This window comes from Ylistrum balloti, unplaced genomic scaffold (assembly GCF_031769215.1).
Source record: "Ylistrum balloti isolate Yb309-2 unplaced genomic scaffold, AGI_CSIRO_Ybal_v1 Utg370064, whole genome shotgun sequence".
Taxonomy (NCBI): Eukaryota; Metazoa; Mollusca; class Bivalvia; order Pectinida; family Pectinidae; genus Ylistrum; species Ylistrum balloti.
Genome location: NW_026782110.1, coordinates 405,182 through 427,941, shown reverse-complemented (window position 1 = coordinate 427,941; position 22,760 = coordinate 405,182). Strand labels below are relative to the sequence as shown.

Genomic DNA, 22,760 nt, shown 5'->3' with positions numbered 1-22,760 from the left:
TGCAATTAGTCTATCGTGACTCCATTAGAACGACGTTGCTGTAAAAACTTACTGAACAATATCGGATTACGACAAACAGTGGATACGTGATGTATATTCTTATTTATTAAATCGGTAGTGCGATGCCAGCATGTGGAACGACCACAAAGGGCACACAAATTACGACATTATCCGATTAATTGTTGTCATTCTTATTGGTTAACACGCACCAATCGCATCACATCAACGTTTAGTCTCTGTAGAATACTCCCTCACCTACAATATATCCCAATAAATAATTTCTATGAACACAAATTCGTCATTCCGCCGTATTCGATTTTGTAGGAGTCATAGAAGGAGGAGGTTTAACAGGTGCTAAACTTTGTAGCTTTTGTTTTTTTGCTCCTCCAATTTTTCTCATCGGTGAACCATCCCGAGAGAAAACGGGAAAATATGATCCCACGCTTCCAGTAGGCGAAAGCACAGGTGTTTTTGTTGCTATGTTAAGTCCTATCGGAGAACGTGGAGACGATTGCACTGAAGGAAGAGGTTTTTTAGCTAACTGAACATTCGACGAAATTCCATAGTTTTGGGTCCTGTTTCGCATTGACGCCAGTTCGTTTGGTGGTAAACGTCGCGGCGGTGGTGGACCCTGGTTAAAGTGATCAACTATCGGCTTTGTTCTCGCGAAATTTTCATAGTTTGTTGTATTGATTACCTCTTTATCACCTATCACTTTCTCGAACCACTCTCGGTCAGCTTTGGATTCATGTGTTCTTTCAATATCACTTGTTATCTTGGATCTTTTTTGACCGTATAATCCTGTACCAATAGCCATACTATCCCCAAACTGATTACCGTTTAAATAGTCCCAAACAGACTTTGGAGCGTCTGGTCCAATATGGTGGCTGCTCGGCCCGTAACTTCCCAGAGCACCGTCAGAGACTACACTAGAAGCAGACGACGACGAAGCAGAAGATCCTCGTATCTCCACTCTCCGTTCAATAGAAGATAAATCATTTAGAGAAAATGACACTTTCTTACCAGGAGAGAACATCTTTCCATTTTTTGGTCCACGTAGCACTGTGTCTGGTAATCGTGGAAACCTTGGTGGGACTACCTCTGTCTCCACTTCGTATACTGGTACACCATCACATTCTGTGTATTTGTAGGTAAGTCGTTGTTTCACTAGCTCGTTATTATCTGTAACGTCATTCCTGTCTATCATGGGAATATCTCGTTGTAAGTTGTGACGCCTGGTTGGAGATTCTCTGTTCCTTTCAATTCTCGGAAGATGAACGCCATGAAGTCCGTTTTCAGCGTCTCCACCTAAATGATTCAGTCCAGCACCACCTCTGGTGGACCTTTTAATTTTTTCCATTCTTGGTTTTTTAACTCGATATGGAACATTTGGCATGGATTTCATCAATGATTTGACGACACCTCGATTCTTTTGCTGATAGTTCCAGATCTCCTGGCGTCGTTTGAGGTCCTCATCCTTGGGATTGTCGATCAAGTAGGTTCTGATACGAGCCCAGCTCCTACCTGGCGGCTCACGAGCTGGTGATACACCACCGACCCGAAATCCCCGGTTGATCTCGGGAAGTCTCGGAGTATTGACTTCCTCCATTGGTGTTTACTCTAGTGGATCCTGTAACAGAACGGCGCCATTGTCCAACTTGTCTCCAGGTTCACGTTTGGCAATGTCACCATTCTTCTATTCTGATTGTTTCCGCATCATTGACCAGCGTGGAGAACTCAACAAGTCTGCAAACAGAGAATAGGTATATTTATTACACAGTGACATACATATTTATCTTCATATGAGTATATGAAACTTCAGAGTGATCAATACTATCCTTTAATCGTCACGTTTTAACATTTCAAAGCGATCTATTATATATCACTGTACAGTTCATTTCAATGGTCACGTGTTCTGAATACAAAGATAAAGATCAAATAAGTTTAGACAATACTCCATCGAAGTATTGAAATATGTGACTAATTTCCGTATTCAAGTGTTGATTATTTCAACACGTTACGTGTGGATTAAACATGCCGAAATGTCTTTGTTTCACCATCGATTCACAAAGCTATACACGCAAATGTAGTAGCATTTATACGCAGTTTATCAATAAATAATGACAATTTATTACAAGCAAACTGCAAAATACAATACGTAATACTGAGTTACGTCACGTAAATATATCACCTAGAGGGTATGCTTGGGACTTTCGCTTGCTTGTCGCTAATATATTAACCACAAAGTTCACATAAAATTTGTAAGGAATGTCAAACCATAACTTGAAATACCTGTGCATTATCATATAAAAAAATGATTGAAAAAAATAGTTATTTATTTTTCTATCGTTCCTTGTGAATGTTTATCAATACTATATTTAAATACAAAGGGGTCCTTTACCTTCGAATGTCAAATGTTCAACGGTTTAAATGACAAGCTGGTGATTTTTGTTTAAGGTAACTGACAGGTAAGACTTCAGCTGGGAAGCTATTGTCAAATACGACCTTCTGGGATTTAAATGACAGTGATAAATAAGCAAATCACTGATACCTAGTAAACAAAGAAGCATTGTCAATTCTACAATACAATCGTCACTGTTTATTATATCTGATCAATGTTCCTTTTTTACTATTGTCATATACGGTTTTTGAATACACATTCGTACACAAGATAACTATATCAAACACACACATACACCAAATACGTTGGTTCAACATATGATTTGAGTTCCTTCAGTACAATATCACGACAATTATGTTTCATTCATGCACCCTAAGTGCCCAATTTTCCTGCATTGCCACATGATTTGATAATTTTTTTATTGTCGCCATCTAATATGAGAATCAAAAACGATTTGTGACAAGGAGACACTTGATGTATAAAGGGCGCAGGACCAAGGACAGCGGAAATGTTGAATGGTATATTGCGGGTGTTCTTATCCCAAAATTCAATACATTTCCAAATTCTTAATATTGAAATCTACTCTTCCTTTTGATATCAATATTAAGAATTTGGAAATGTATTGAATTTTGAGATAAGAACACCCGCATCCGATTTTTTAATGTCATTCGACCATTTTGGATCATTTACAGTCGCCTCCCATGTAACAGTGAGCAGGCTCTAAGCATCACTGCAGAGTCCTAGAAGGACGAAACAACTGTGTGATGCAGTTTGATAAATTATCAAGGCCTACTGTGTATCTATTCTTAGTTTTCGTGGTCAGCTGTGTTGTTATACTACCTCTTAACATACAACGGGAAAGTTGAATACAACAAAATACAGTTTACAGTTTCGGTTACCTTCAATCCGGGTTTAAATGCATTATCAATTTCAAGGTACACTATCTAACCATGCATTGTTTTTGTTAAGACAATACGGTAAATTTGCTTCCTATTGGTATGTTAATAATATGATGAAAGTACAAAAGATACGAACGTGAATAGCACCATTTAATACAAATTTAGATACAATTGAGTCAACGAATGATATAAACTGCATTATACAGTTGTTTCGTCCTTCCAGGACTCGTCAGTAATTCTATGGGTCTAAACTGAAGAGACATTGAATGCAACAGAGGACAATCTATATTGGTCGAAGTAAACGTCAGATACCAGAAAAGCAAATACAAATTTGGAGTTAGATAGTTTAACTAGAAAATCAATTATAACTGAATTGTTGAAACTTAGGATACGAGTGAGGTGAAAACCAACTATTGGGTATAGTATGCTAGAATTCTACCGGGTCTCAGTGTGAATTTTACCATTAAATCAGGAGAAGGGCTGTGTGATAAACGATATGTTATGCTGGCTAATATATGGCATTATTTCAACCAATCTGCATAAACAATTTAAGTATTTTATTAATTCCTTATTTGGCTGTACTGTATCTAATTTTAAATTTGTATAACAATGTGCTATTCTTTTGTGTCTATTGTATTGTATTGCAGGTCACTATTTCCAAAACCGTAAAAACAAAGTGCAAAGAAAAGAACATTCTTCACTTTGAATTATCTTTCAACAATTTCAATTTGAAACAACGTTTCCACTGTTAGCTGTGAACCGTTAACAGGCAATGTTTACTGGAGTAAACATAAAAAATGTAATATAGTACATGATGATAAAAGGGAGCTAACTTTTTAAAACAAATTGACTTCTAAGTAGCTAATGTCACGAAGAAGGGACTTAACTCGTACAAGACAACTATTGATAATACACTACCAGTCAACGTTAATGTTAATCAATTGGTGACACGTCACAGAATACACAAAGTACTTCACTTTCTTCTCAAATTATCAGATATATGAAAATAACAAAATCTATTGAATTACAAGGCTATATTAAACCATTGACAAGTGGTACACACTAAAACAATGAAACACCGGCAAGGAGTACACACTTAAATCATGATCCACTGAAAAAAGGGTACACACTTAAACTATGAGCCAATGATATTTAACACTCATAACCAGTAAATCATCAGCTGGCAGGGGGCACAAACTAGATGCATAAACCATTGCATAGGGCACGCGCTAGATAATGTGAAATGAAAGGGACACACATTGAAAAGTTAACCGTTGGAAAAAGACACACTCGAACCTTTAAAATGGAACATAAATTAAAACCATGACCCAATGGCAATAGATACAATATAAAATCGTGAGCTGATGACCAGGGAGACACACTAAATCATGAGCTGATGACCAGGGAGACACACTAAATCATGAACTGTGACCAGGGAGACACACTAAATCATGAACTGTGACCAGGGAGACACACTAAACCATGAACTGATGACCAGGGAGACACACTAAACCATGAACTGTGACCAGGGAGACACACTAAATCATGAACTGATGACCAGGGAGACACACTAAAATCATGAACTGTGACCAGGGAGACACACTAGATCATGAACTGATGACCAGGGAGACACACTAAATCATGAACTGATGACCAGGGAGACACACTAAATCAGGAACTGTGACCAGGGAGACACACTAAATCATGAACTGATGACCAGGGAGACACACTAAATCATGAACTGATGACCAGGGAGACACACTAAATCATGAACTGATGACAAGGGAGACACACTAAATCATGAGCTGATGACCAGGGAGACACACTAAATCATGAACTGATGACCAGGGAGACACATTAAATCATGAACTGATGACAAGGCAGACACACTAAAATCAGGAACTGTGACCAGGGAGACACACTAAAATCAGGAACTGATGACCAGGGAGACACACTAAATCATGAACTGATGACCAGGGAGACACACTAAATCAGGAACTGTGACCAGGGAGACACATTAAATCATGAACTGATGACCAGGGAGACACATTAAATCATGAACTGATGACAAGACAGACACACTAAAATCAGGAACTGTGACCAGGGAGACACATTAAAATCATGAACTGATGACAAGGCAGACACACTAAAATCAGGAACTGTGACCAGGGAGACACACTAAAATAATGAACTGATGACCAGGGAGACACACTAAAATCAGGAACTGTGACCAGGGAGACACATTAAATCATGAACTGATGACAAGGCAGACACACTAAAATCAGGAACTGTGACCAGGGAGACACACTAAAATCATGAACTGATGACCAGGGAGACACACTAAAATCAGGAACTGTGACCAGGGAGACACACTAAACCATGAACTGATGACCAGGGAGACACATTAAATCATGAACTGATGACCAGGGAGACACACTAAAATCAGGAACTGTGACCAGGGAGACATACTAAAATCATGAACTGTGACCAGGGAGACACACTAAATCATGAACTGATGACCAGGGAGACACACTAAATCATGAACTGATGACCAGGGAGACACACTAAATCATGAACTGATGACCAGGGAGACACACTAAAATCAGGAACTGTGACCAGGGAGACATACTAAAGTCATGAACTGATGACCAGGGAGACACACTTAACCATGAACGGATGACCAGGGAGACACACTAAATCATGAACTGATGACCAGGGAGACACACTAAACCATGAGCTGATGACAAGGGAGACTAAATTGCAGTATATTTATCTTTCAATCAAAAGAATTGTGTAGAATATTAAGTTTTGATTTCGACATGTATATACAACAATTAGACAATAAGTCATATTACCTGTTGAAAGATCTAAAAGAATGCACTTTCATAGCCATGATATGTCAGTCGATATTTCATTCAAATCAGCAATAGAAATATACCTGTCAAAATCAAGCAGTATATCTTTCCTGTTAATCAATATGACAATATACGTGTAAAGAAAACTTGACGACAAAATCGATCGTGTTCTCACTTTATAAATCCATACCCTTTCATAGACGTGGGCGACGTTATGCAGTAAAGAAAACTGCTGTTAGAAGCAAATTCAGACCTATAATCCTGCCTGTCATTTTCCACCTTGATATTATATCACATCCCGTGTGTAGTGTCTGAAATCGTAGCTATCTATCAAGGATTGTCCATGTTCGATTTCCTACCACGTGGTCGAGAAGTATTTACAATAACTACTTGGTAGGGATCTGTAACACTTATGTCCACATGTAGAAGACAATATGTAGCGTGCCAGGTAAACACAAAATAACAATCGTCTATTGGTTTACAAATTCGATCATTCTAAAACCACAGTGCAAATATGTATACAGCCGTAGAGAGCGACGGTTTAATTCATCTTCTATTAAGTACTATGCAGTCCGATATTTAGTGTGGATTTATCTTCAATAACACAGAAGGGTACAAACAAGAATATATTCATATACCGATATTTCTCGAGTAGGGAAATATTTCTCCTCAATAAATGTCCTGCCAAAAGTACAAATAAGAACAAAATATATAGGATTGATGTACTGACGAAATAAAACAATCCTCACGCCACCTTAGATATATCACAGAGCAGAATGATCAGTTCTTTGACGTTAATATACCTTATGGAAAATACACGTTACACATACCAATCATCGCCATAAAATACTTGCATCTAAAAGCCAGAGATTTGTGGGAAATCGTGACGTAAAAGTATAATGGAACAATTTAAGGACTGAAATTAAGTCGATCACATTAGTCTGACACTAATTAAACAGATGGGTTGAAGAAAGCAAATGCTCGCCTGTGATCTTGATCTTGATATCTTATCTGCACTGATGAAGTGTGCATATATATAACTTATTGTAATTTCGCTTTAAGCATCTCTACGGATAGGAAACCGATCACATGATAGGTACTGGTATCTTATTATTGTTATTATCAAATTTGGCGGTGGTTCTATTCTATTTCGTGAGTATTCTTTATCCACCAATTGAAATATCCATCACTTGAATAAAACTTTTTTTCTGGAACTTATTTCTAAATCTACTGACACATTTGATATTTTGTTAAACACATAACATAAATCCTCGATTTCAATTTCACGTGGCCTTCCAACTTTAAGATAACAGTGATAATTCATGATAAAAACTAAACAACAGTGCAGTTACTAATTATTCGTTAATTCGCAAATTTGGAAAAGATGAAATTAAGTAATAAGAGATTGTACATTTCTTAAAGTGAAATGTGATCATAAACATTGATAGCCACAATTACTCGTGCTAGAATCCAATGTTTTATATATTGTTTGGACTTAAAACCTGCTTCCCACTAAACGACTGTATTCACTCCCAGGACTCTGATCCCTCCCACTACAAATTTGACAGTGTAAAGGCCTTACGACTCAGAACATTCTAAATCAAAATCGTAACAAGAAATAGCCGATACTATATCTATAGATAATTAAGGTACATATTCGGAAACATCTACAAATATGTAAGATATTTTGTGGGCGGTCTTCGGGGCACTCTAACAACATTCCTTTGTGCGGTAGTTAATTGAAAGTATTTGAACAAAATGTCACTAGTTACACTTGATAGATTTTGTTTAAAACATTCTTAAAATATCTCGATCCTTTTCAATATTTCATCTCAACTTATCAACTGTAGTTTTTTTGTCAGGATCTTGTAAAAAGCGCACGAGTATGTAATTCAACGCTCATAAATGATTCCACAGAATGATCAAAAGAACTGTTAGTTGGGTAAAAGTAATCTGACACATGTCTTAGCGATATGAGAAATAGAATGATTGTATATATCAACAATATGAGGCAAAGCAATAAATTGATGTGTAGTATTCACAAATAAGATTACAAGGCATTGAAGAGTTTGATGGAAATATCCAAAGTGGTCCCATTAAAACGGACAAAATTGGAAACGGTCTTAGCAACGATTAAACCATTTAACTTCATAAATCGAGAGAATATGTGAAACGTGTTAATTACGTGCATCAGAACTTGTAAAAATTCATACATCTTAAGGACAACACAAGACATGCTGGTTGTTATCCTCGCAGAATAGTTCGAGAAGTTGTTATTGTTGGAAAGCAATTTCAAAATAAATTATTTTCACGTTTATTTCCATCAGTTTGAGCTTGAAATGTTGCTTTACTGGGTAGACAATTAAGAAAAAGGGTTTTGTTGGAAAAAGTACTTCGTCACTTGTTTCGTGCAAACTAATTGCATTGTTTACATTGTTGATTACTATTATTTAACATCTGTGTACATGGACTCCTTAATAAAATGCTAGCTCACTTAACATATAATTTGCTCTATTGAGTACAAGCATTTTATTTACTTAGTGGGGCATAATGTAGTGTATCCTCGAGGTCAACATTCCATACAATTATTTACCGGCAAATAAGGTATTTTGAGATTAATGTGTTAATCATTCAATTATACTGAAACACGTTTTAAAAGACTTCAAACACGGTCTTGTGTTCATAAATACCCGTACTGCTGTATATATTGTCAAGTTTATCATGTTAATGAAGGGTAGTGCTTTATGTACAGGAGCAGGACATTAATACGGTTTTAGTCTAGGTATATGAATATATGTGAATCTTTCTCATCAGAAATTTGAACAGTTAAGACGTCTTACACTTGCTTTGAAATGTTCTGATTTTTTTCCCTCTTGATGATTATTAATTGTCCTTATGAAAGGTGTTACAATAGTCATATATCAACTGAATACCATGAAATAACAAAATTGCTATGTTCTGAATCAAAATTAGACAATAGAACACTTTTCACCATACAGCAATATAGATTTACTGATGAAGTCTTAGTGGAGGAATAAGAGAAACACACAACGTTTAGATCAGGGTATATGAATACTGATATAGACTGACGAACACTAACATAGTGTACTGTTCGTTTGATACGATAAATTTGTATCATATCATTAACTGCTTTTAATAAGATAAAAATACAAACATCACACACACATCCTCATACGTTAGGATCTAAAGAATGTCATTTGATAATAAATTTAAATTTCAAATTTCAGGGAATACACTCAACGAATAAATGATAAATCAGATGGGAGGTATAATGTTGGTTACATTAAGTGCTTACCTTGCTCAGAATATCTTTCCCATAAGCCAGTACAGAAAGGGAACAAACTCACTAATTGAGATACAGTGTGTGATTTTAAAGGCTAAGTGAAGTATCAATTAATCCCAAATGATTGACATTGAAGTGACGTACCTTACAAAGTGTCGCAATTTTAGCCACATCAAGCAGGCCGAATGATTTAGCGCTTACACACAGTTCGTATGTAACACCTCTGAAGACTTCAGGTCAAGTAGGAACCTTGTGAGGACATTCCTGCAAGCTTAACGTAACTGGAACAGAAAAAGTTTCATAGCATACAGAAATAAAACACGATAGTCACTGGTCTCTTTTAGTTAACATAAGCTTCCCCTTCACATAGATTAAATACATATATTAGAAACCACTTGTAAAGGATTGGTGTATGACCGAGACCAGAATCACCGTTGCTGACCAGACTGTTAACTAGAGTGCAGTGAAAATTAACGACGTTATCGCCTTCATTATTATGTATATACAATACAGAATTGAACACGCTGAATAAGGGCCAGGGATCGAGGTGGCTTACACTTATATGCCCAATATGTTTATTTAGCCTGCGCTCTGGACAATCAGAAAACCATTAATTATTGAGTGTACATGCTGTGCTGGCTTTAATCCCCTACAGTACAATGCGATGTTGGATGAAACAGAAAGGTCGCGCTACATATAGAACTTTTAGCAAGTATCTGGAAAAATATATGCGGACCTAACACTTGGTTTATACAATCTTACCACAAACATTGTGATGTTTCTGTAATTGGTATCGGTAAGCTCCCATGTGAATCTATATACACCACTTTGCGGTTTCGTTCAGCAATATATATGCATGTGTTACTTCCCAATCTTAGTTTTTTATTTACGGCACTTTGGATTGTAAGAAAAAAGACATGCGAGAGAATAGCACCTTTTAACAAAGTTAGATTGAGCCTAAGCATAGATAAACAATTAATTAAACTGCATCATACTTCTGTTTCTACCTTACAGGAGCCGTTAGTGACCAGAATCTAAAATGATCATACACCCTTGGAAAACTGCAGACAATTGATTACCAGTTGGCGCTTTGGTACATTTTGTCATTACTCATTGGTGGTGTGGTACATTTTGTCGTTACTCATTGGTGGTGTGGTACATTGTGTCATTACTCATTGGTGGTGTGGTACATTGTGTCGTTACTCAATGGTGGTGTGGTACATTGTGTCGTTACTCAATGGTGGTGTGGTACATTGTGTCGTTACTCATTGGTGGTGTGGTACATTGTGTCGTTACTCATTGGTGGTGTGGTACATTGTGTCGTTACTCATTTGTGGTGTGGTAGATTTTGTCGTTACTCATTTGTGGTGTGGTACATTGTGTCGTTAATCATTGGTGGTGTGGTACATTGTGTCGTTACTCATTGGTGGTGAGGTACATTGTGTCGTTACTCATTGGTGGTGTGGTACATTGTGTCGTTACTCATTGGTGGTGTGGTACATTGTGTCGTTACTCATTGGTGGTGTGGTACATTGTGTCGTTACTCATTGGTGGTGTGGTACATTTTGTCGTTACTCAATGCTGGTGTGGTACATTGTGTCGTTACTCATTGGTGGTGTGGTACATTGTGTGTGATACATTGTTACTCATTGGTGGTGTGTGTAGATTTTGTCGTGTGGTGTGGTACTCAATGTGTCTTAATCATTGGTGGTGTGGTACATTGTGTCGTTACTCATTGGTGGTGTGGTACATTGTGTCATTTGGTGGTGTGGTACATTTTGCCGTGGTGTGGTACATTGTGATAGCTTGTGATACATTGTGTCGTTACTCATTGGTGGTGTGGTACATTTTGCCGTTACTCAATGATAGCTTGATACATTTTGTCGTTACTCGTCGGTGGTTTGGTACATTTTTTCGGTAATGTTAATGATTTTGTACAATTTGTCATTCCCTGTTTATGCGTTACTACATCTTGTTTCTTGATAATTTAGTATATTTTGGCATTGTTATAACACGTAAATTATCATACACTTTTGATAAGCAATAAAAGTCCCAATGACCTTCAGGGGTCACCGGAGTTAAGTCATAGAAAGCATCTTGCAGATTAAGAAGGAACATCTGAACTATACGGTAAATGTCACGTAAATGTAACATGTAGAACATTTGGTTCAACCATATTTGGATATATAAATGACTTTTGTCTCCATCCTTTAGACCACTGTGTAGAAGTGCCGTTTGATTCACAATTTTAATGCATATTTGGCCTCGGAAAGTTTCTGCAAAACTTCTTTTTTTATCAGGATGTTCTAGATGAAGTCTGAATGTCAACTGAATCATGATGCTTAAACAAATTCATGATGAATGATGATTTTTATACAAACTGTTTATGAATGATGATGTTTAAACAATCTCTTCATGAAGGATGATGTCTAAACAAACCCTTGATAAATGGTGATCAAACACTTCGGATATCATTCGAATATATGTTCTTGTAACACAACTAGTAGTAGAAGGTTTAAGTGTGACGTTTCGATGTTGAGAGCACTAATTCATTTGTCTGATGAATGTCACACTTCAATTTTCTACTGGCTGTGTTATGCTATTGACATTACTAACATGAAAAAATCCTCTGAAATATTTTGTTTCCTTATTTCTTTGTTGATTACTAAATAGTGTACTATTAAGCAAAGAACGATGCAAGCTACTGATCTTAAAGCCAAACTAACGTACTAAAACAACATGGTTAAACTTTATTGCAATTTTAGGTGAAACAAAACGATTCCTACCTTTCAGTAGTATAATGTTGTCATGAAACAGCATGCACACTAGTAAGTATAACAATGTGATAACGGCGTAGACATGGGCCTATCTCTTGGTAAGTAGCTCGAACTGCCGTTAACTAGCCAAACCTGACGGTCAATACCACCAACAAACAAATAAAGACCAATTTGACGGGGGACACAAACACATACATCATGTGTGTGTTCACTTTTATCAATCAGTTATGGTTGTCAGAACGTTTCCTATATAGGCAGCCATAACAACCAATCACGATAACACGGAAATAGAACGGGAGACTTCATATCATACACTATACCACCTTTCACTCGACAGATCCACTTTCAACCTTAATAAAGTGATTTTTGTCAGAGCAGATAAAGTTTTTAATTGGTAAGACACTTTAGCCTACGGTACAATTTATCAATTTAAACATGTAGGTAAGCATTATATCTTATCAGTGTATCATATTTATATTCTATATTGAGAAATATTATTTCAAAGGAAAGTTGTGATAATCCATTTACCTTGTCCATAAATAAAGCACAAATTCGCTGTGTAATATCAAACCTTTTACCTCCAAGTGTTCTTATCTATGACCAGTGTTTCTATATAGTTACCAAAGATAAATCAATACAGAAAAATTAAAAGCTTAATAACACAAATAAAGTGCGCCAAATGATACGTACATCAACATATCAAAAACTCTCTCAGCAAACAAAGGAAATGACAGTCATGACTTTCAACAAATTCGCGTTTCGATACATATTCATATTAAACGATAGTTTTATATCGAATAGAAAAGGAAAATACAAATGCAGATAGTTTCCATTTTTGAGACCTGTTATTTTGGTAATAATGTTGTCACAGTAATGTTGCCATACCACAAAAATGAAAAAGTGAAAGGTGGGTTTTGTAGAATTCAGAGGAAATGGTAACACCATTACGTCTGATAGAAAGTGAAGAATGTTGAGGAACAACGGTAAAAGTGTGTAGTCATGAACTGGATAGAAGGAACGGTTTTTGTAACCATGGGTGAAATCGCAAGAATGAACACCTAGAGGACCGATATTTGCACTCTGTATTGTCTTAGATACACAGTTAAAACAAATACCAGGAGGCTTGTCTCATTGTAAAATTGTGACTATAAGATGTTCTTATCATGACAATTCCCTTTCCTTAATGGTCACATTCTGTTTCTACAACCACGCTGATTACTACCGTCTAGAAAGACTGACCAGAAACAAGAAGTCAAGTTTGATATTTCTCAGTAAGTTGCATAGTGTCAGGTAATCCAGGTGCCAGCCAGTATAATATCTAGGCGTATACTGGAAATTTAAATATATAATCTAACTATTCTTTACCTGAGATACACTGTCAGCTTATTCTTATCTAGGGAAGAATGTTTTTGAGTTCATATACAAATCTATTGTTCTTACGCGATCTGCAATATAACAACAGTGATCGATTAATCGGCTGATTTAAGGGATCAATATTCTCTTCAGATTTTTTACCCTGAAAATCCTGTCCAATCTATCCGGTTCAGGTCTTGTTTTTACTTCTAAGCCTTGCTATTCACATCACTATTTCTGGCTTTTTGTTGTCGCCTTACGTATCAGGTGAAACTGGCTTAAAGGTTCAGTCTGTGTATATCCCGTTACAATGACCACACCTCCCAATCCTCGCCGGTCGTTAAATCCGCATTAGCTTTATTGGCAATACCAGTACAGATTCTACAGTACACAATGTAACAACATATCTAAATAAATTTTGCATAACCTACATCTGTATTATGTTCTGCCGCTTACCGCCGACAACCTGCCAAATCGAATTTATGGCAAGTTATTGAATGCCATATATTTGTGGGGTATAATAAGTACAGTTTTAATGACATAGTGGAGTTCTGGAGATGCTAGGAGTAACAATTTCAAACATTAACTTTGTAGGTTAAAGAAATAGTTCTTTACTCACAAAGCGTCTTGTATACAACGTGCCAGAAACTATAAGCGATTGTCGGATAAAACAGATTTGACATATACTTAAATTCCATAACAATGCTACTTGTGTTATCCAACTTAAAACATTAAAACGTCTTATATATATTTATTGTTATATATTACTTATGTGATTCAGAACATGCCATACTCTGAGCTGTTAACTTGTTCCGAGCATGTCACCTGTGCCTAGAAACCCTTTAACTGGCGAAAAGGTGTGCGTGTATTGATGTTTCTAATTAAAAATAACTTCAACCGACACCTTCAGGGATGTCAATTACGTTCACAAGTGCGAACATACAAGTTTCGTAATTTCTAATTAGTATGATAATCAATTACGGCAAAGTTAATACTCACTTGCTGTATCTGTTGTGTTGTGTATCGGACTTGTCTTAGTGTAGAGTGACACGCGTGTCGCTTAAATATAGATTTGTTTTAATCATACATCATTAAATCTAGTGTAAACGTTACTTTGATCTTTGTAAAGTGTTATCCCGTTGATAACTAAAACGGACCGTGACTATCAGAGAGTATGTTCTAATGTTTGTTTTTCATTTCATCGCTTATATTTTCTGACAGTGCCAGTTTAGTTATATAATTCTAAACATACCTTATTGCTGCATTCTCATACACAAGGCTTGTTAGCAGTTTCCCTCTTTAATGTACTTCATGATTCTGCTTATTCATACGTAATATTGCCCCCCCACCCCCCCCCCCCCCCCCCCCCCGCCACCATTTGGTGTGATTTTGGTGACCGATTGGAGTCATTTAATCAATAACATGATATTGGATAAGGAAAATAGTGTTGAAGATTTTTATATTCCAGAAATCTCGAATACAGACAGGTGCAATTTTATCAAATATGATATGAAAATATCCTTTTAAATACACGTCCGTGTTGTTTTGTTAGCCATGAAGATCATGGGATTTAAGACTTACCTGAAAGTATGAATTGATTCCTGTGGAGGTACAGAGAAATGATCCTTTAAGACATCCAAATCTTGTTATCGTAATGAGATCTGATCAGACCGGACTTAAATCATCATATCTGCTTCACACGGGAACAACCTGAATGTGTGAAAATCAAAGTGAAATATTTTCGTCGTCATTTTTTCCTTCTTTTTTTTTCAAATGCAGTGAATTCACCGTTCTTTTAAATCTAGCAACGTGACACGTAGTTTTTCCATCATAATACACAAATCGTTCAAATATAGATAGATAATCCCAGGTAAGCTGTTACACCTTCCGTGACGAGGTAAGCCATGCGCGGAGACAGTGGGTAGTGGTTTACCTGAGGTAACGGAGAGGACAAGATGGAACGGACCGCATACCATACACATGATTAGCCAATACACAGGTACAAAACACTAACAACACGCTGCATAGTTCAAAGGTCAAATTAAACAATGACGTTCAAGACAAACTTCCCGTTAGATTCATTGAGGGGGCTTTAAATATCTTTTAATTCCCGACCGATGATAGTATGCAAACGTATGGGACTGTTAGCATTAATTGATACACCTTTATCAGTATTAATGTATCGGACAGCTTACAGTTCTGTTTGTAAACAATAGCACCACGTGGTGACATTACATATTGGAAGTCTTTTCAAATCAAAATATGTGTAATTCAACACAACATTTCAAAATAATAACGGGCTTTAAAAGAACAATCGGAGATGTATATAACACAAACCTTGGCCTTATTTTAATAATTAAACACATGATGACACAAACTATGTTACAAATACAGATTGATATTCTTAAATCTTTAGTTATAGTGGTGATAACATTTAATTAGCCAATGGTAGTTACTCATGTCTCCGATCACAGGTCTACGGTATAGCTGACACGTACGATAATTATCGCGTTAAAGATTACGTGAAGAAGATTACATCCGTTTTAAAGTGCAATATAACTGTACTATAGCACTAATTATCATTAAACGTCTACTGCATATAAAAATGTACTTTGTTACTTCAAAGAGCCATTAACCGACTCTTTAAACATGAAAGCACATCGACGTATCAAAATTAATGATAACATGGACAGTTCTATCAATTTACCTGATTTACACAAAGGTAGGGTTTATGGTCCTTCTTGAGTAGAGAAAAATGAAAAACGAAATAGTGGGCCTAATCACCCGTCATATTTAAGTAATACTGCTGTGATATTGTACAGTAACATATCTATCACAATAAGTGTGCCCGATATCGTCAGTGCGATGGTATCATAAAACACATAGCACTGCTCAAATAGTTGTCTATGTATACAAAACATAACTCGACATCTATTGATTTGTGATGAGGTCATAAATAACATCAGTCCTGGCCTGTATATTTAAAGGCACCTTCCACCAACATTATTATCAGTAATGGTCTAGTGGTATTAACCTATATAAATACAAGTTTCAGTCTCACCATACTATCGACAGTATATCGTTTTTTTTTTTTTTTTTTGCCACAAGTTGTTTAACGATTTTCTAAAATCATAAGAGCATTGAACCTCAGAAATATGGCACAGGCAAATTTGGACCTCTCCCAACGTGATCAACATATTTCACACAATAATGTTTGCCTGTTGTTTATCAAAGTACAGATTAATTGAGCGGTACAGACATCAGATCATGGCGAATATCACACACCTGAATATTTAATTACATAACAGACATCAGATCATGGCGAGTATCTAACGCCACTACACTCACCTGAATATTGTATTACATAACAGACATCAGATCATGGCGAGTATCCTACCTAGCTACACTCACCTGAATATTTTATTACATAACAGACATCCGGTCATGGCGAGTATCCTACCCCACTACACACACCTGGTAGTTTATTACATAACAGACATCAGACCATGGCGAGTATCCTAGCCCACTACACAAACCTGGTATTTTATTACATAATAGACATCAGATCTGGGCGAGTATCCTAGCCCTCTACACAAACCTGGTATTTTATTACATAACAGACATCAGATCATGGCGAGTATCCTACCCCACTACACTAACCTGGTATTTTATTACATAACAGACATCAGATCATGGCGAGTATCCTACCCCACTACACACTCCTGGTATTTTATTACATAACAGACATCAGATCATGGCGAGTATCCTACCCCACTACACTAACCTGAATATTTAATTACATAACAGACATCAGATCATGGCGAGTATCTTACGCCACTACACTCACCTGAATATTTCATTAAATAACAGACATCAGATCATGGCGAGAATCCTACCTAGCTACACTCACCTGAATATTTTATTACATAACAGACATCCGGTCATGGCGAGTATCCTACCCCACTACACACACCTGGATATTTAATTACATAACAGACATCAGATCATGGCGAGTATCCTACCCCACTACACACACCTGGTATTTTATTACATAACAGACATCAGATCTTGGCGAGTATCCTACCCCACTACACACACCTGGTATTTTATTACATAACAGACATCAGATCATGGCGAGTATCCTACCCCACTACACACACCTGAATATTTTATTACATAACAAACATCAGATCATGGCGAGTATCCTACCCCACTACACACACCTGGTATTTTATTACATAATAGACATCAGACCATGGCGAGTATCCTAGCCCACTACACAAACCTGGTATTTTATTACATAACAGACATCAGATCATGGCGAGTATCCTACCCCACTACACACACCTGGTATTTTATTACATAACAGACATCAGATCATGGCGAGTATCCTACCCCACTACACACACCTGGTATTTTATTACATAACAGACATCAGATCATGGCGAGTATCCTACCCCACTACGCACACCTGAATATTTTATTACATAACAGACATCAGATCATGTCGAGTATCCTACCCCACTACACACACCTGGTATTTTATTACATAACAGACATCAGACCATGGCGAGTATCTTAGCCCACTACACAAACCTGGTATTTTATTACATAACAGACATCAGAACTTGGCGAGTATCCTAGCCCACTACACAAACCTGGTATTTTATTACATAACAGACATCAGATCATGGCGAGTATCCTACCCCACTACACACACCTGGTATTTTATTACATAACAGACATCAGACCATGGCGAGTATCTTAGCCCACTACACAAACCTGGTATTTTATTACATAACAGACATCAGAACTTGGCGAGTATCCTACCCCACTACACACACCTGGTATTTTATTACATAACAGACATCAGATCATGGCGAGTATCCTACCCCACTACACACACCTGGTATTTTATTACATAACAGACATCAGATCATGGCGAGTATCCTACCCCACTACACACACCTGAATATTTTATTACATAACAGACATCAGATCATGGCGAGTATCCTACCCCACTACACACACCTGAATATTTAATTACATAACAGACATCAGATCATGGCGAGTATCCTACCCCACTACACACACCTGGTATTTTATTACATAACAAACATCAGATCATGACGAGTATCCTACCCCACTACACACACCTGGATATTTAATTACATAACAGACATCAGATCTTGGCGAGTATCCTACCCCACTACACACACCTGGTATTTTATTACATAACAGACATCAGATCATGGCGAGTATCTTACCCCACTACACACACCTGGTATTTTATTACATAACAGACATCAGATCATGGCGAGTATCTTACGCCACTACACTAACCTGAATATTTAATTACATAACAAACATCAGATCATGGCGAGTATCCTACCTAGCTACACTCACCTGAATATTTTATTACATAACAGACATCCGGTCATGGCGAGTATCCTACCCCACTACACACACCTGGTATTTTATTACATAACAGACATCAGATCATGGCGAGTATCCTACCCCACTACACACACCTGGATATTGTATTACATAACAGACATCCGGTCATGGCGAGTATCCTACCCCACTACACACACCTGAATATTTTATTACATAACAGACATCAGATCATGGCGAGTATCCTACCCCACTACACACACCTGGATATTGTATTACATAACAGACATCAGATCTTGGCGAGTATCCTACCCCACTACACACACCTGGTATTTTATTATATAACAGACGTCAGATCATGGCGAGTATCCTACCCCACTACACAAACCTGGTATTTTATTACATAACAGACGTCAGATCATGGCGAGTATCCTACCCCACTACACACACCTGAATATTTTATTTGTTAACAGACATCAGATTATGGTGAGTATCCTACCCTCTACATACACATGGTATTTTATAACATAACAGACATCAGATCGTGGCGAGTATCCTACCCCTCTATACACACTTAGATATTGTACTTGGTTGTTTATGCAATGATTTGATACATAATTATTTCTCACACACACCCCCATCTCCTATAACTTTCGGTCGCTTTACTCTTTAATCAAATCTGTCGTGATATATCTAAATATATCACCGTGAACATAGGAATCGAAGTTTTGTTCAAAATATGAATAGGTGATGTTAATTGTTAAAAACTCTGTATTCCAGATGAACCCACAAACCTGGCGGATTCTTGTGTCACCTCCCCGTGACCTTTTATGTTCGTGCTGTCCCAGATCATATCATGGGCTGAGTGTAAGCCATGAACTCGGCCGTTTGACTACCCTGTATATCACTAAATCACCAATGGGAATCGAACCAGCTAACTAATGGTGTGTTCGCCCATTAACACCTATAAATTGTCAATAATTCAAATGGTTCCTTACCTGTCCTTAACTCCACTAATTGAAATTATTTCCTACCTGTCCTTAACTCCACTAATTGAAATCCGTTCACACCAGAATACTATCATCCTATAATACAGAATAAGAACATGACAAACGTGGCACTGGAAGTAATCTAAAAACAACATTTGTTTATTGTTTTCCATTCTGGCTAACGGACTCTTGTTTATAACACTAGTTATGGCACGCATAGTGAAAGTGCTCCAGAGTCACGTAGATATGGAGGGAATAAAAGTCCGTGTTGATTATACCTATCGATCCTGGCTTACCCAGCTCTTTGTCTCCTCAACATGTTGTTATAGCAAATACACTGGTACGGCTGAAGTACTATCAAGGTATGAAAAAGTTGATACTTGTCCCGAGAGTGTTACACATCGATATTACATGTTAAAATATACCTGAATTATTTATATATCAACATAAGCATAGCATAGCTTATAACTATTATCTTTAAGAAGTATCAAAATGGTGCATTCTATTTTTATTGAATCATTGTGCTTAAGGTAAAAATTAAGGAAAAGTGGTGATATCGTCTTGTCGCTATCATTGGCGATGTATCCCACAGTAATATAAAATAGTCGGGTTTGGTGTACACATTTCTTATGTTACCTGGCCATGTTTTAATTCACTCGAATTGTGGTACGCTTCAGAAAATACACTTGTTCTTGACGCTTTTCTAAAGCTATCATGATGTATGAGGAATACGAAATTTATCTAATTATGGAGCTGCTGCATCTCCCCGTCTTGATTTTCTTTTGATCACTTTGGATTTTCCTAAGTCGCCTCATAGGGACCAAAATTTTAGCATCGCTGACGAGTCCTAGAAGGACGAAACAGCTGTGTGATGCAGTTTAATTTATTGTTTGGCTCTACTGTATCTCATTCTAAATTACGATATAATATAAATAAAAAATCTCCTGTGTGTCATTTGTACAATCTTCTGAAAGAATATAAATGTGATTATGGAATTTATTGAATTTTGATCAGCTCGGATCTTCCTCAGTCACCTCCTGTTAATTCATTATTTGACTCTACTGAATCAAAGCTAAATCTGTATTAAAATGCTATTCACATGTGTGTTTTTGTACAGCTTTCAAGTTTGCATGTGGATGATACCGGAAGTAACCTTCTGTCCTCAAGGTTTGCCATGTCTTAATTTATTGTTTGGCTCGAAATTTGTATTTAAGATGCAGTTCACTCGTGAACCCTTTTCACGATTTCCTTTATCTAAAAATAGAACAACTAAGGATACAAGGCAGAAATGAATCTTAAATAAAAATGAAGTATGCCTAGAGACAACACAAAACTTACTAGGGGAATTCATGTAAGCAATTTTCATGGATGACGTTCCCGTTCTGAGAGTGACCACAAAACCACCAATATTCTAACAAGCACAGTACGTAAAGAAATGATAACTTGAAATAACTTTTACATATTTGGAAATCAAAATTCATCAATATGAAACATATTGTATGGTTGAAGTAATTCTAGACTTTTGTGTATGTATTTGAATATCAGATCTCAGTATGAAGCAGGTCTCGGGATAATCAAGACTACAACACTTCATTGTCACGACACAGTACATAATGATCAGTATAGGTCGGCAAAATAAATCGGCGACACCGAAAGTTTGTTTCTACCGTTCAGATAACTATAACCCCGCTTAGCTCTTGAAGGAATAAGGGGAGGCAACTTTGAAATTAAACATTTAAAAGTCAATATTACGTTAGTAACACCAGTTACAAGTTGATAAAAAATTGTTTCTTTTTCATCAACCAAATATACACTGAACAAAGATGGAGTAAGTGATTATTTGTTTCATGTTATAAGCGAAATATTCATCAATAATTTTTTTTTTCAATTAATTTCATGTTTTGTATAAATATAAGGGTACTGAAATATAACGATATTAAAAATTCTGTCACAAAAAGGTTTTCCATTCTATTTCTTTCTCTAAAAAATCAAAGAAAAACAATATGTTATTATACAGGGAAACTTCGAGACAAATGCTGATCAGTATTACTTCTGAAAAATCATAACTTGATATCAAGAAATCACAGGACTTACCAGAAAGGAAATTCAGTAAATGCTTCTCAAATGAACACAATAGACGAAAATAAAAAAAAATATCAGAACAAAATTTATTCAACGCTATTATGAGAGGTATCATTCTATTAATTCCATGTGTTGCTGACGAGTTCTTTAAACAAGAAATCACAAAGAAATCATGAAGCCTATTGTATAATCTTTATTTGTTCTTTAAATTTAGGACATTTTCCTCCTGCCTCCGTTTATGCTCTTAATTATTGATTATGGTCGCCCATTGACCATATTGTTTATCTGTTCGGTCCTAAAACCAGGGAAGCGCAACTAGGGACGACGAAGAACTTGCATGTCTTCTCATGAAATAGCGATAACAAACTTGTTGACGTAAGAACGAAGTACGACATATGGCGGACCTTATCTGAAAAGACTTACGGTTTACATAATAAACAGCCTGACCAAGGACAACGGACAAGTCCTTTAACAACGAAACAATTAAAGGATACACTGTAATTGCCGTAACCCTGTGTGTAATATCTTACATTTTGTTGACAGTAGAATTTGTTTAAGATATGTAGATGTTCTTGGCGTTCTTTAAAAGATTGAACAAAAGACACAAGTGAATTACACCTGTTAATAAAAAAAATAGAATTAGATTTTAAAATGGATACAATAAAGTAAAAAAGAATAAATTACATTTATTAGATCTAGTGTACAT

The 22,760-nt window shown here is 36.6% G+C and overlaps 1 protein-coding gene across 1 annotated transcript; it reads right to left on the bottom strand.

The window, feature by feature from the left end:
* Positions 1-298: 298 nt before the first annotated feature.
* On the bottom strand, positions 299-1,609 carry LOC132549510 (uncharacterized). Its single transcript, XM_060213447.1, has one exon. The coding sequence runs from the start codon at positions 1,607-1,609 to the stop codon at positions 299-301; it is 1,311 nt and encodes a 436-aa protein (XP_060069430.1).
* Between the last annotated feature and the right edge of the window lie 21,151 nt (positions 1,610-22,760).